The following is a 15,296-nucleotide window of genomic DNA, read 5'->3' as shown; positions in this document are numbered from 1 at the left end:
GAACAGGGGGAGCAGAATTAGACCATTTACGTTTTGTGCATAAAGTATTTTGCCAAACTAATTGACAGATTAATCATAAAAACATATCCTTTATCCAAATCACATCTAAAAAAATATAAAATAATAGCAGAATGTTTAAATTTAACATTTACCTTTAAATTAATGATTAAACATAGTACTTATTCCTTTCCAACATACGTGTTACTCTATGTGCAGTATTTACAGACAAGGCGTTTCAGAGGCCTAACATTCTGGTCACACAGAAAACCCCAGAAAACACCCCCCTCAGACCCACCCAGACATACACTGCACACTCACAAGACTGTGGAGCTGCTTCTCCTCGAACAGATTTAGCTAAAGATCTGAGACATCCTGCTGCCTTTGCATCTGTCCCTTAAACACTAGTGCAGCATCATTCACGTAGAATATTGTTGACAGGTTTGGACACCTCTTTACAGGAAACTGTTTCTGCTCTAGATCCAGTCCTGAGAAGTGCAAGCAGATGCATTCTGGGAATAAGGGACAGCCCTGCACTGACTAGCTGAAGGAATTGAGTCTCTTTGGTCTGAAGGGAGTGTTCCACACTTACAAGCTGAAGGGAACTGAGTCTCTTTAGTCTAAAGGGAGTGTTCAACACTGACAGGCTGAAGGAGCTGAGTCTCTTCAGTCTGAAGGGAGTCTCCCACACTGGCAACCTGGAGGAACAGAGTCTCTTCAGTCTGAAGGGAGTCTCCCACACTGACAACCTGGAGGAACAGAGTCTCTTTAGTCTGAAGGGAGTGTTAAACACTGACAGGCTGAAGGAGCTGAGTCTCTTTAGTCTGAAGGCTGTGGCTTTTAGTGGTGAGTATAGCTGAAGAAATGAACATTTTTTGTATTGAGCAGAGAAGACCAAGAGGGGACGTGATCCAAGTATTCAAAATCCTCCAAGACAAAGTCAACCCAGTGGACGTCTTCAAAAGGAACAGTAATCAGAGGACCAGTGGAAACTCCATTGAAGAGCACCTGAAACAGAGAAGAGGAGACACTTCTTTACACAAAGCATTGTGGGAGTGCAGGAGGGTGAGAGAGCTCTCTGCTCTGCGGTCTCGTCTTTGTGCTGACGGCATGAGAGTTGCTGAGATAAGGAGTGTTCCATGAGCTGGGTCTCTGTCACAGAGATGATACAGAGATATCTGGGCTGTGTGGTTTGTCAGTACGCAGGACGAGGAGACGTGCAGAGCGATAGGCATCCTTCTGCACCTCACGTGAAACCCTGTGTCTTGTTTTGAAGAACACAAAATGGGTCACTGATGAAAGGAGACCATTCGGCCAGTGTAGCCTGTTTGTTCATGAGTAATTCATTGATCTGAGTGTCTCATCCAGCTGATTCTGGAAAGAAGCCATGGTATTGGCTGCTTGTTCCTTCCCCCCACCACCCTCTGTGTAAAAAAGAGCCTCCTGTCTGAACTGGAAGATCTCACCGAGCTGGGCCTTCCAGGGTATCAGCTTCAACAACAGGGCCAGGCAGCTTGTTCCACACTCCTACCCCTCTTTGTGTGAATCATTGCATCTTGCCCTGATTATAGGATCTCATCCAGCAGCTTATTTATGTGTCAGTTATCACGTTTAAACTATATCACCCTACAACTCACACCTGGTAGGCCTCTGAAGCTCAGCAGGTGTGAGCCTGGTCAGAACCTGGATGGGAGACCCCTGGGAAAAACTAAGGCTGCTGCTGGAAGAGGTGTTAGTGGGGCCAGTAGGGGGTGCTCACTCTGCGGTCTGTGTGGGTCCTAATACTCCAGTATAGTGACTGTAAAACGGTTGCCTTCCTTCAGATCAAACTTAAAACCGAGGTCCTGACTCTCTATGTTCATTACATTACAATGATCCCCATCTCTGAGCTGGCTTCATCACTCTGGTCTCCTCTCCACTGAGAGCTGGAGTTTGGTGAGAGTACTGGAGCATCATCCAGGTGGGGCTGCACACTGGTGGTGGTGAAGGGGATCCCCATTACCTATAAAGCGCTTTGAGTGCAGTGTCCAGGAAAGTGCTATTTTAAAGTAAGTATTTTATTATCCAGTTGTTTCTTGAATTAGATCATTTAATCAAAATCAGAGGTATTACTTTACACAAAGGTTGGTGAAGGTGTGGAACAAGATGTCCAGCCATGTTCTTGAAGCCAATACCCTGTCTTCTCGGAAGAGTTGTCTGGATTAAATCTTGGAGTTAATATCGCAGTAATTTCTAAAAGGGCTATTAATAGTTTCACACTGGCCACTTGATCTTAATCTGTCCACAGAGCTGCTCTGACAGCTGCAGATGAGCAATACTAAGTCACAATGAGATTTCTCAGAAGTGTTAAATTATAGTGAACTGCGAGCTCAGTCTACTTCTTTGTGGTCTCATGTTGTTGTTTATGTATGCACCTCGTTATCTTGTTTGCAGGAATGATGCAATCTCTATCTCCATCAGATCTGATCAGCCGCTCAGTCTGATGAACAGCAGAATGATTATCTGACATAAGAACAGTGCAGTATCAGCACACAGCTCTGCTTCACACTATGGGTTACAGACAAATCAAGCCCCCACCTCAAATAGTCCAGATCATGGCCGGTCAGTGTGTCTGCAGCAGGGCTGTCCAGTTCCGGTCCTGCTGGGGTCAGTGTGTCTGCAGCAGGGCTGTCCAGTCCCGGTCCTGGAAGGGTCAGTGTGTGTGTCTGCAGCAGGGCTGTCCAGTCCTGGTCCTGGAGGGGTCAGTCAGTGTGTCTGCAGCAGGGCTGTCCAGTCCTGGTCCTGGAGGGGTCAGTGTGTCTGCGGCAGGGCTGTCCAGTCCTGGTCGTGGAGGGGTCAGTGTGTGTGTCTGCAGCAGGGCTGTCCAGTCCTGGTCCTGGGGGGGTCAGTCAGTGTGTCTGCAGCAGGGCTGTCCAGTCCTGGTCTTGGAGGGGTCAGTCAGTGTGTCTGCAGCAGGGCTGTCCAGGCCAGATCCTGAAAAAATTGTGGTTAAATTGGTCAAATTGGTCAAATTAGTTCAATAAAAAAGGTTATTTAGGTGATTTAGTTCTTTAAGATGCTGGGATGTCAAGCTAAAAACAAACAGGTCCTTCTGAAGGTGACCTGACTTTCTGCAAGTCTTGACTCCTTATCCACTTAATTAAGACAACAGTCTAACAGCCCAGTTTATCACTGAAGTTACCGGGAGCACCTGAAGGACTGGGGCTCTCGGGGACTGGACTGACCCAGTTACTGTCTTCATGAGTCCAGATTAACAGGAACCTGTACCCCAGACTGTACCCCCAATGACACCCAGAGCACCTGAAGGACCAGAGATCAGGGCTGGACAAGAGTTCCTGCAGCGGCTGTCTCCTCTGGGTGTCTTCCCAGTTCAGCTCTCTGAGGCAAAGATTCAGACTGTGTGCGTGTGCAGTTTTGTTTCTTGTGGGAGTGGCTGCTAGCAAGGTGTGTGTATGTATATAAGATGCCACGGGGATGTTGGATATAGGGGGAGGGAGAGTCAGTCTTCTGTGTCCAGTGTCCACCAGTGTTGGGAGGGTCAGGTTGTTTCCAGGGAGATGTTAGGAGAGTGAAGATGTTTTTCTCGCAGCTTCTGTTGTGGATCCTGGCTCTGGACACTAAAGGTAAAAGTAAAGTCCTTCTGCTCCTGCTACTGCTTCTGCTCATATTCCTGCTTCTGTTAATACAGGTGCTTCTTTATCACAGCGATAATGATCAGAAGGAAGTGGACAGTTTGCCCAGTCTTGATTTCATGTGCACGGTCCAGTTCAGGAGCTCTGTGGTGGTCAGTGGAGATATGAAGGAGGGACAGTGGTGCTCTTACACATGAGAGTCTGTACCTCACTGCTCTTACACGTGAGCGTCTGTACCTCACTGCTCTTACACGTGAGCGTCTGTACCTCACTGCTCTTACACCTGAGAGTCTGTACCTCACTGCTCTTACACGTGAGCGTCTGTACCTCACTGCTCTTACACCTGAGAGTCTGTACCTCACTGCTCTTACACCTGATCCTCTGTATCTCAGTGCTCTTACACCTGAGTGTCTGTACCTCATTGCTCTTACACCTGAGCGTCTGTACCTCACTGCTCTTATACCTGAGCCTCTGTATCTCAGTGCTCTTACACCTGAGTGTCTGTACCTCATTGCTCTTACACCTGAGCGTCTGTACCTCACTGCTCTTATACCTGAGCCTCTGTATCTCAGTGCTCTTACACCTGAGTGTCTGTACCTCATTGCTCTTACACCTGAGTGTCTGTATCTCAGTGCTCTTACACCTGAGAGTCTGTACCTCACTGCTCTTACACGTGAGCGTCTGTACCTCACTGCTCTTACACCTGAGTGTCTGTATCTCAGTGTTCTTACACGTGAGTGTCTGTACCTCACTGCTCTTACACCTGAGTGTCTGTATCTCACTAAATAAACCTAAGAGCATGTCACTATAACTTGTTTCTCTGTCATGACTATTGTTAAATTATTTCCTTTTGCAGTGATGATAAACTGAACAGTTCCCAGGTGATTCTGGGGCGTTTCCAGCTGTTGAACCCCATGATTTTCGAGCAGGTGTTCTCACTGAGGAAGGTCGACGTTCACAAGCACTTCAGAGACATAATTGACGGCTTTGACATTGCCATGGGTGACCTGGACGGGAGAGCATCCTTCACAGCCTACATCAGTCCTATCCACCTGGTCGACCCCACCAAGACTGCCCTAGAATCTGCTGCTGCTGTCTGTTGGGCTGGGGCCGCATCGACAGAAACTGTGAGAGACCCCAGGAGCTGCTGGGTAGACGTTTCTCCTGGGGCTTCTGGGTAGTTTCACCAGGGGGAGCTGGGTAGTTGTTTCTCCAGGGGCTGCTGGGTAGTTTCACCAGGGGGAGCTGAGTAGGCGATTCTGCAAAGGCTGCTGGGTAGGCATTTCTCCAGGGACAGCTGGGTAGCCGGTTCTCCAAGGTCTGATGGGTTTGGCGTCTCACCAGGTGATGCCGGGTAGTCATTTCCTTAGGGGCTGCTGAGTATTATTTTCTCCATGGACTGCTGGGTAGTCATTTCTTTTCTTGCAACAAGCAATTATTTAGAATATTTTTTATAGATTGCTTTTCATAGTGCTATACAGGAAAAAAATCAAATGACAGAGATTTTCAACTTATTATTTAGTATTTACAGACAAGGTGTTTCAGAGGCCTAACATTCTGGTCACCCAGGAAAACCCCAGACTGCTACTAAACACTAAACTCTTAATATGCTTACAGAGGCCACACAAGAGATGAGCTGCCTTCTAACTGAATACAAAGCAACCTGCAGTTAAATCTCTCTCTGCACCCAGGATGCCACAAAATAATTGGGAGCCTATCTTCCTATCCATAAAAATGCACCCTAATCAGAAAGACATTTCTAACTGGGGTATCTTTTACCCAGGAAACCCATGTTCTCTAAAAACACAGAAAAACGCTCTCTCTCTCTAATAAGGTTCAAGTACTGAGCTCCAGTCAGGTTTGATTTGGATGATCATGCAGTAAGGGCTCTCGGCTGGCGCAACCTGAAATCCCAACTCCTCTGGACTCCTCTCTCTTCTCCCTGCCCTCCTTGTTTCCTCCTTCTTCCTCTCATTTCCTCCTGCCTCTCCTCCTGCTCTCTCTCTTGTGCTCTTGAGGTGAACTTCTACAGTGTCTTTCTGCCCTGCTCCTTTGCAATCATTAACCCAGAAGCTCCCTAGGTGTACTAAGATAAACTTTACTACTGTTTCTGCTCAGGGGGACCCCCCCAAACCTGAGCAAACATCCTCTCTGCTTTGAGGTTAGAAGTGGTGACTCTTCCCAGTGTCACAGAGACACTTCTCAGTCACCCAAAGCTGTAACAATACTGTCACTTTTATGCACATTCACTTTGTGTGTTCATTGTCATGAATAATCACTCAGGGTGATGGCACGGTTAGTCTTGGAAGTCGATGTCCCACAGTTGAAAAACAGACACCCTGAGTCAGACGGATCCGGGTTTCTTTTCCTACTGGTTCTCACTGAAGTTTTTGGTCTGCAGAGACCATGACTTTCTGGACAGGAGGCTGGAGCTCAGCAGCACCCAGCAGCTCCAATTGATTTGCCACCATAATATTTGTAGTTCCCAACTAAAGCCTACAAGCCGGAACTACAAATACCAGGAAGCTGTGTGCAGCAACTGAGGGCCAAATGATAGTTTCACGGGGTTGAGTGCTCACAGCTGTTTCCCATTGGCCACCTGGATCTTGTATATACAAGGGCTCTAGGGCTGCTTCTTTTGGACACTAGCAGCAGAGTGGAGAAAGTGAGCTGACACAGAAAGTACATTTTTTGTGCTTAAAGAATTTTGTAGGTGTGGTTTTCTAGTCCAGATGTAAGAGGAAAAAGAGTTCTTTAGGAAGTTACTTAGTTTGTCATCTAGTGTGTTAAGAACTCACATGTAATGACCAAATGGTTTATAGTTTAATGACCTCTGTAACAAACTTCTGCATTTCTTGAACGCTCTCCCACTATGAGGAGTTCTGGGTGTTTTGAGCTTCAGCTATTTCTTTATCATGCTGCTATAAAACTTATTTGCAGTTTTATAGTATTTTTCAGCCTGAAGAATTCCAGTGCCCCCCAGGAATCCACATCCTCTCACACTGAACACACTGAAGTGCAGCCTTATCCAGGCCACACAGATCAGGAGCAGGGGAGAGAAACTGCTGCACCAGGGGGATTAAGTGTGAATTTAAGGGAGGACAGACTGTGCATCCCAGAAGGAGGTTATTCATAACATGGGGGTGCACACCCCTACTCTTACTGATAGTGTCCCAGGATCTATTCTGACGTGCAGTCAGGACACCCCTACTCTTACTGACAGTGTCCAGGGGTCTGTACTGTCCGGCTGTCAGGACACCCCTACTCTTACTGACAGTGTCCTGGGATCTGTACTGACCAGCAGACAGGACACCCCTACTCTTACTGAGAGTATCAGGAGTCAGGACGCCTGCATTCTGATTTACAACATTGGTCCCTGGACTCCCTGGACATATTTTAGGGAAAATAAACTTCTGCTGCCTTAGGGATATTGTGACATTATTTACCACAAATCCAAGATGATATATATAAATGGAAATACATGTTATATTAATATAACATTGTAATATTGATTAATAATTATAATAGCTTATATATATATAGCTTTTGCAGAGGGAAGTTGATACATTTAATCTGCCTCATGAACTGAATTTTTCTCATGTTCTGAAACTAATGAAATAATCTCGTTTCTGCTTGGGAGGACAGTGCCCCCTGCAGGCTCCACAATCCAAAATTCTTTATACCGATGTATCTATGTAAATCTTCTCAGAAACAAATACACCACCATCATTGTGACTAACCATTCTCATTGAACTGAAACAGTATATATTAGCAACACCCTGCAATACAAGCGTTTACAAGAGAACATTGAGATGCCTCATTTCTGAAATGAGTTCTCTTTTCAGAGTATCTTCACAGCACTTGACAACACATTTCAGGGGGAGATGCATTCACTGCTGTACAGTTGAAATTCCAATAAGGTCAGTCCCCAGACCAAGAGCTTGAATGCTTGCATTTTATTGAGTTGCCAAAAGACAGACAATTATATCTGATCTCTCACAGCAAGCAGAGCAAAGCCAAGAGCACAGCCTCAACAGAGAGAGAGGAGATCCCAGAATATTCCTTAGTAATAAAAATACACCACAGGACAGGAGACACAGTGAGAGAGAGAGGATATCCCAGATAATCCCTCAGTAATAAACACACACCACAGGACAGGAGAGACAGTGAGAGAAAGGAGATCACAGAGAATCCCTCAGTAATAAACACACAAAAGGGAGAGAGAAGTAACAGTGGGAACAGTACAAAAGGTGACATTGACCAGTGATAAATCAAATATCATATTGAGCTAAGCCTGCAGTTTGCCAGCAAGTCAGCCAGGGGCGCTGTCCTCAGCTGGAGCCTCAGATCCCAGTGTGTTTCTTTATCCAGTCCCTGTAGGTGGAGACCCGGGTGTAGATTCCAGGTGACAGTGGGACGGCACATTGCAGCCCGAAGCTGACGATCCCAGCCTGGAGCCAGGGGCTCCTCTTATTTTTCCGACAGACCAGGGGGCCTCCAGAGTCGCCCTGCAGAGAGCGAGAAAGATCAGGGAGAGTCAACGGTGTGAGGCTGAGGAGAGCGAGAGAGTGATCGATCAGTCACCTCCTTCATTGCTGAAGATCCAGGGTCAGGCTCGTCTACTGTACACCCACACAATCGGGACAATCCAGGAACAGACTCATCTACACCCACACTATTGGGAGAATCCACTAACAGACTCATCTACACCCACACTATCAGGACAATCCAAGAACAGGCTCTTCTACACCCACACTATCAGGAGAATCCAGGGACAGACTCATCTACAGTACATCCACACTATCGGGACAATCCAGAGTCAGACCCATCTACAGTACATCCACACTATCGGGACAATCCAGGAACAGACTCATCTATGGTACATCCACACTACTGGGACAATCCAGGGACAGACTCATCTACAGTACATTCACACTATTTGGACAATCCAGGAACAGACTCATCTACAGTACATCCACACTATCGGGACAATCCAGGGACAGACTCATCTACAATAGATCCACACTATCGGGACAATCCAGAGTCAGACCCACCTACAGTACATCCACACTATCGGGACAATCCAGGAACAGACTCATCTATGGTACATCCACACTATTGGGACAATCCAGGGACAGACTCATCTACAATACATCCACACTATCAGAACAATCCAGGGACAGACTCATCTACAATACATCCACACTATCGGGACAATCCAGGGTCAGACTCATCTACAGTACATCCACACTATCTGGACAATCCAGGGACAGACTCTTCTACAGTACATCCACACTATCGGGACAATCCAGGGACAGACTCATCTACAATAGATCCACACTATCGGGACAATCCAGAGTCAGACCCATCTACAGTACATCCACACTATCGGGACAATCCAGGAACAGACTCATCTATGGTACATCCACACTATTGGGACAATCCAGGGACAGACTCATCTACAATACATCCACACTATCGGGACAATCCAGGGTCAGACTCATCTACAGTACATCCACACTATCTGGACAATCCAGGGACAGACTCTTCTACAGTACATCCACACTATTGGGACAATCCAGGGACAGACGCATTTACAGTACATCCACACTATCGGGATGGACCCAGGAAAGGTACAGTATATGGGAATCAAGCAAACGCAACTTTGCCTTTCCAGTAAACCTACCTGACAGGTGTCCTTGCCTCCTGCCTCGTACCCGGCACACAGCATCTCTGGCAGGATGACGTAATGTTGCTTTAACATCTTCTGACACTCCAAGTTGTCTATGATGGGGAGCCGGACTTCCTGTAGCGTCTCAGGTTCAGACAGAGAAACTGGAAGGCAAGGAAGACACTCAGAGACAGAGAGGAGAGTCTGATATCTCAGTCCGCACCTCCACATCTGATCACACGCACTTCAGCACCCTTCCTGACAGAATGCAAGGGGACAATTGTGCCTGAACTACGGTCAGAAAAGTAAACACCCTGGCGCCAAAACCTGGGTGGCACTGAAAGTGTGTGTGTGCAATTTTCCCAGTTTTCCGAAACCAGCAACATCTCCTACCAGAATTTCCGACGTTTCCCCACCCTGTGGCCCAGCAGTCCCACTTGGCAGAGATGTTGTTGGAGGCCTCGGCCAGGGCGACGGGCTTGACGTACTGGTTGATGGTGGCAGTCTCATTCAGCTCTATCAGGGCGACATCAGACCCTCTTTCGACATCATAGTACCTCTCATGCTTGATGATCCTCTTCACTGAGTGAGTTTGCTGGTACTCATTAGAATTCGACAGCTGATAGCCTCCCAGCGTGATACTTGATTCCCACCAGTTCAAGGGGCTGCAAAGTAGGGGACAACTGTTATAGTGGGAGACCTCTGAGGACAACAGGGTTGCCACTGTAGGAGGTGCCCTTGGACCATTAGGTGGTGTCCTTTCCACCTGACCAGTCTTTCCAAACCATTTCCCCAGTATGGTGATAGAGAAAGCCATGAGGTACACTGGGTGAAATCGTAGTTCCAGGTCTTGGCTACTAAGTCATTACAGGTCCTGCAGTGTCCTGATTGCTGGTCAGTCCAGACCCCAGGACACTGTCAGTAAGAGTAGGGGTGTCCTGACTGGTCAGTACAGATCCCAGGACACTGTCAGTAAGAGTAGGGGTGTCCTGACTGGTCAGTACAGATCCCAGGACACTGTCAGTAAGAGTAGGGGTGTCCTGACTGCTGGTCAGTACAGATCCCAGGACACTGTCAGTAAGAGTAGGGGTGTCCTGACTGCTGGTCAGTCCAGATCACAGGACACTGTCAGTAAGAGTAGGGGTGTCCTGACTGCTGGTCAGTACAGATCCCAGGACACTGTCAGTAAGAGTAGGGGTGTCCTGACTGCTGGTCAGTACAGATCCCAGGACACTGTCAGTAAGAGTAGGGGTGTCCTGACTGGTCAGTACAGATCCCAGGACACTGTCAGTAAGAGTAGGGGTGTCCTGACTGGTCAGTACAGACCCCAGGACACTGTCAGTAAGAGTAGGGGTGTCCTGACTGGTCAGTACAGATCCCAGGACACTGTCAGTAAGAGTAGGGGTGTCCTGACTGGTCAGTACAGATCCCAGGACACTGTCAGTAAGAGTAGGGGTGTCCTGACTGGTCAGTACAGATCCCAGGACACTGTCAGTAAGAGTAGGGGTGTCCTGACTGCTGGTCAGTACAGATCCCAGGACACTGTCAGTAAGAGTAGGGGTGTCCTGACTGCTGGTCAGTACAGATCCCAGGACACTGTCAGTAAGAGTAGGGGTGTCCTGACTGGTCAGTACAGACCCCAGGACACTGTCAGTAAGAGTAGGGGTGAAATAAGCTATTTAAGTGAGGGGAACTATGATATTGATGGCACTACGAGACCCTGCAGAGCATCTCAGTTCATATAGGAACACACCTGCATTCAGGTGTAGACTGTACCACCGGCTTCTTATCACATTTCTGTGCTGATGATACTCAAATATTATGTTCATACTAATTACATTTCAATGAAACACAAAATTTAGGTGTAATATTTTATCCTGGATTGGCTGTTGAGTCTTAAATGCTAATTACTGTAAAAAAAAATATTTCATCTCAGAAATGTCACTAAACCTCCTCGCTTGGGAACCTTTCTTTTCCAAAAAGCTGTTACTGAATTGGTGTACTGGCACACAGTTACTTCATTAGCACACACTGCACTGGAACACTGAGTTACTGCTCTGGCACACACTGCACTGGCATACTGACTGTCTACACTGGCACACACCACACTGGCACACTGACTGTCTACACTGGCACACACTGCACTGGCACACTGACACACTGCAGTGGTACACTGACTGTCTACACTGGCACACACCACACTGGCACACTGACTGTCTACACTGGTGCACACTACACTGGCACACTGACACACTGCACTGGCACAACTGCACTGACACACTGACACACTGCACTGGCACAAACTGCAGTGGCACACACTGTGTCTGCTTCATTTTCTAATTATTTATTTTCTGATGTATTTCTAAGTGCTTGTATTTCTTATGTGTGTTTGTTTTGTTTTGTTGAGTAATTTGAAACGTTATGTTGTTATGTAATGTAATATCACAATAAAGTAATATTACAATAATAATAATAATTATTATTATTATTATTATTATTATTATTATTATTATTATGATTAGTATTATTATCATCCATCTTCCAGCTGTGTTTGTTATAATAGAGGTGAAGTAAAGCAGTAGATACTTACAATTCCACACAGTGCGCTGCAGTGAGAACCCAGCGATCACTGATCAGGGAGCCACCACAGACTCCTCCTCTCCCTGCACTGCGCATAACAAGATTGAGAGAAGCCATCCAGGGCCACCGTCCCTCCTTCGCATCCTGTCCACCCACTATGGAGCTTCTGGACAGAGGAGAGCTGGCCACTGGAGAGAGAGAGAGAGGGGTTAATACAGACACACTGACTGACTGGATATCACAGTACATTAACACTGCACTGAGAGAGAGGGGTTCAGACAGACACACTGACTGACTGGACATCACAGTACATTTACACTGCACTGAGAGAGAAGGGTTAATACAGACACACTGACTGACTGGACACTCCAGTACTTTAACACTGCACTGAGAGAGAGGGGTTAATACAGACACACTGACTGGACACTCCAGTACATTAACACTGCACTGAGAGAGAGGGGTTAATACAGACATAATGACTGACTGGACACTCCACTACATTAACACTGCACTGAGAGAGAGGGGTTAATACAGACACACTGACTGACTGGACACTACAGTACATTAACACTGCACTATTTTGACTTGAACACGATAAGGAAGACTAGTAGTAGTAGAGTAGTAGAGGAGTTTATTGCCATATATACTTGTACATCTTATTCACTCTGATCTCCTGGGACATACACATTACACAATACAGCAGACGACATCACACGATATAGACAGTAAGTACGTTACGACATCATGAATTAAACTCCCAGAACAAGAAATGTGTAGTAGTGAAAGAAAAGACACATGGTAAACCAAGCAAAAAGTGAATAGTGCAGATGTGCATCAAGTCTGGAGTGTTGCAGTCAGCTGTTGAGGATTTGTACTGCAGCAGAGTAGAAACTGTTCTTGAGTCTAGCGTCTGTGCTTTAATAGTGCGATACCACTTGCCAGAGCGCCGGGGGAGAACAGTCTGTGGCCGGGATGGGTGGGATCCTGAAGGATGGACTGAGCTCTACCGTCGCAGCGGATGGTGAGAATCTAACCAATTGATGGTAGAATTCACATTCTATAATCATTGCCACAGCCCTTGATACCCTTTGTAGTGCACCTTTGTCACGCCTCCACCAGCGTTTCCACACCCCACCCTCATCCCAGCACTCCCAAACATGGTCAGGGCGCCTCTCGGTGAGACCGACAGATTTCCAGCTAGGTCCCAGTCGGTCTGATCTACAGCCCTGTTTCAGGCAATCGAACCTGCTGTGTCGCTGCTCTGACATGGAGCTCACCAGCGTCCGCTTCGCCGCTCGCGCTGGTTTCAGACTGTTTGATGGGGAGAAAGTCGTGGTCATGAGCTGCAGCCCTTTCCCCCAGGGGGCGCACAAAGCCAGATAACAGAAACCTGCTGTCCAGGAGTCTTACTCAGCCTCTTGGCTTTTTCAATTGACCCTTTGATGTGGAAAAGGTGTAAATTAGGAAATCAGCTTTAGACCAGCCAGAGCCTGCTGCCTGTGAACATGCGAGGTCATTGCAGGAGAAGTGAGCCAGGAGCTTGGTCACTCCTTACCTTCATGTGTGTCCAAGATCAGGATCCAAAACAGCAGCTGCAGGACAAGTGTCTTCATCTCTCCGACACCTCACTGGACACAGAGGACTGACCTTCCCAAGCTTCTCACTGGACACTAGACTGACACAGAGGACTGACCTTCCCAAGCTTCTCACTTGACACTAGACTGACACAGAGGACTGACCTTCCCAAGCTTCTCACTGGACACTCAACACTGCAGATTGAGCTTCCCTGACTACTGCTGGACCCTGGACACAGGGGACTGACTGCTGCTCCCACTCCACTGCAGGAATCTGAAGACCCTGCGCTTTATACAGATCCACCAGCACTGGTAACCACTCCCCCCAGCAGACTGGAATCTTCCCTCTCGCTGAAGAGGCAGAACTGAGAGCCGTATCTCAGCTGGACCCGATTGCATCTGTGCACGGTATCTGGACCCCAGAGGAACTGACAGGGCCCGATCATATCTGCACCCAGAACCCGTGTCGGATGGTATCTGGGCTCGAAACGCTGACAGGGCCAGATGGTATCCAGCCCTGAAAAGTGCTGAAGGATGAAGATACAGACCCCTGTGCGATAACACCTCAGTAAGACTCTCCCTTGCCTTGGGATCTGTTTCAGGACCAGATGGACATAGATCAGGAGTGGACATGGATGTTCAAGACTCCAGGTCAGCGGACAGGTGTCTGCTCTGTGATGCTCTGTGTTGCTCTAAGGCACTGTGGGCCGCTGACTGTGGACCCGACAAGCCACCCTCAGTAAAGGCACAGCGCGCTGACTCTGGGAATCCAGCCCCAGGAGCTGGGTGTTTTCCGCAGGCTGGCAGAGTTTGCCGAATGTAACATGGTGGGTCTTTAGGCCTGCCTTTTCCCTGGTTAGAGGTTCGATATGTTGTGGAGGTAGAGAGCCGGCGTGTGGTCGCTCAGAGCCAAGTTCCGTCACTCATGCAACACAAGTAACGAGGTCTTAGGGAAGAGCTTGTTGCTCCCAAGGTAATGCAAGCGTTACGGCTCAAGAGAAAACAAATAATACAGTTTTCCGGGCTTCTTGAGGAAGAAAAGATTGCACCTTAGCTGAGTAGCCGATGGAGTGGTTCTGAGACGAACGAGGGGTATGTTGCATGAGGATTTAATACAGGACTTCTGATTGGAAGCCCAGGTAATGCTGATGAGAGACATGCTCACATGACAACCAGGGAGAGAAGAGCAGTTCAAAGATGTTATATTTGAGATAATTTTTAGTTTTAAGATTATTTTATGAGATGTTGATTTTTAAGAGGAATTTAGAGAAACGATTCGGCTCGGTGGTGTTAGGGGCCCTGTAGTGGAGAGCGGGGGAAGATTCCTTCTACGGCGCCACACGGGGTAAAGAGAGAAAAAATTGGGAAAATACAGGATCAAGGAACTGGAAGAGGCAAAGAAGAGCACCTTGGGAAAGGCGCTGGCAGGACAGGATTCAGGCAGGTTCTTGGTCTTGGGGCTCTCAGGTCACGGGGACAGGGGTCTCTAATCGATCGAATCAATCAAGTCCGCTGGTGTAGCGGGGCTAGTTCGGATATGGTGACGTCACCGCCCTCCCTGCGCATAGCAGGGACCTCAGCTGCCAGGGCTGAGGGACGTCTCGTTTAGCTCATGCGGCTGGTTCCCTGTTGCGTTACACCGGAGACCCAGGTTAGCGCTCCAGGTGCAGCAGGACGGAATGGGTACGAGCCCGCACTGAACCGCAACGGTCACACTGGCAGCACGTCTTCATGTCGTTCAAATCACAGAGCACCTTCATTGTGGCATGTCGGGCATTAAGGATTCGTTTAATTAGCAGACTGGGTGTCAGCTTGGTAAGGGGAAGTTTGAACTGAAAGTCT

The 15,296-nt window shown here is 47.7% G+C and overlaps 1 protein-coding gene across 2 annotated transcripts; it reads right to left on the bottom strand.

Annotated features, from left to right (window-relative positions):
• Window positions 1–7,570: 7,570 nt before the first annotated feature.
• Window positions 7,571–13,766, bottom strand: LOC148660186 (tryptase-2-like). 2 transcript variants are annotated; one of them, XM_088634177.1, is made up of 6 exons: window positions 13,620–13,732; window positions 13,436–13,527; window positions 11,891–12,068; window positions 9,694–9,965; window positions 9,316–9,464; window positions 7,571–8,137 (listed from the first exon to the last, which is right to left on the bottom strand). In XM_088634177.1, the coding sequence occupies exons 2-6, from the start codon at window positions 13,491–13,493 to the stop codon at window positions 7,973–7,975; spliced, it is 822 nt and encodes a 273-aa protein (XP_088490303.1). In that variant the 5' UTR covers window positions 13,494–13,527; window positions 13,620–13,732; the 3' UTR covers window positions 7,571–7,972. The 2 variants fall into 2 exon arrangements, with proteins under 2 accessions (XP_088490303.1, XP_088490302.1); XM_088634176.1 differs by having other exon boundaries at window positions 13,436–13,766.
• Window positions 13,767–15,296: the final 1,530 nt, after the last annotated feature.

This window comes from Lepisosteus platostomus, chromosome 6 (assembly GCF_059453375.1).
Source record: "Lepisosteus platostomus isolate fLepPlt1 chromosome 6, fLepPlt1.hap1, whole genome shotgun sequence".
NCBI classification, from domain to species: domain Eukaryota; kingdom Metazoa; phylum Chordata; class Actinopteri; order Semionotiformes; family Lepisosteidae; genus Lepisosteus; species Lepisosteus platostomus.
Note: the sequence above shows the minus strand (reverse complement) of the source record. Positions and strands in the feature narration are given on the sequence as shown.

Bases quoted from the DNA above. Each gene is read 5' to 3' on its own strand.
- LOC148660186 (XM_088634176.1), bottom strand. From the start codon at position 13,493: ATGAAGACACTTGTCCTGCAGCTGCTGTTTTGGATCCTGATCTTGGAC. The intron at 9,966-11,890 runs GTAAGTATCTAC...CCTACTTTGCAG, and splicing joins GCAGCGCACTGTGTGGAATT to CCCCTTGAACTGGTGGGAAT. The intron at 9,465-9,693 runs GTAGGAGATGTT...CTTGCCTTCCAG, and splicing joins GGGAAACGTCGGAAATTCTG to TTTCTCTGTCTGAACCTGAG.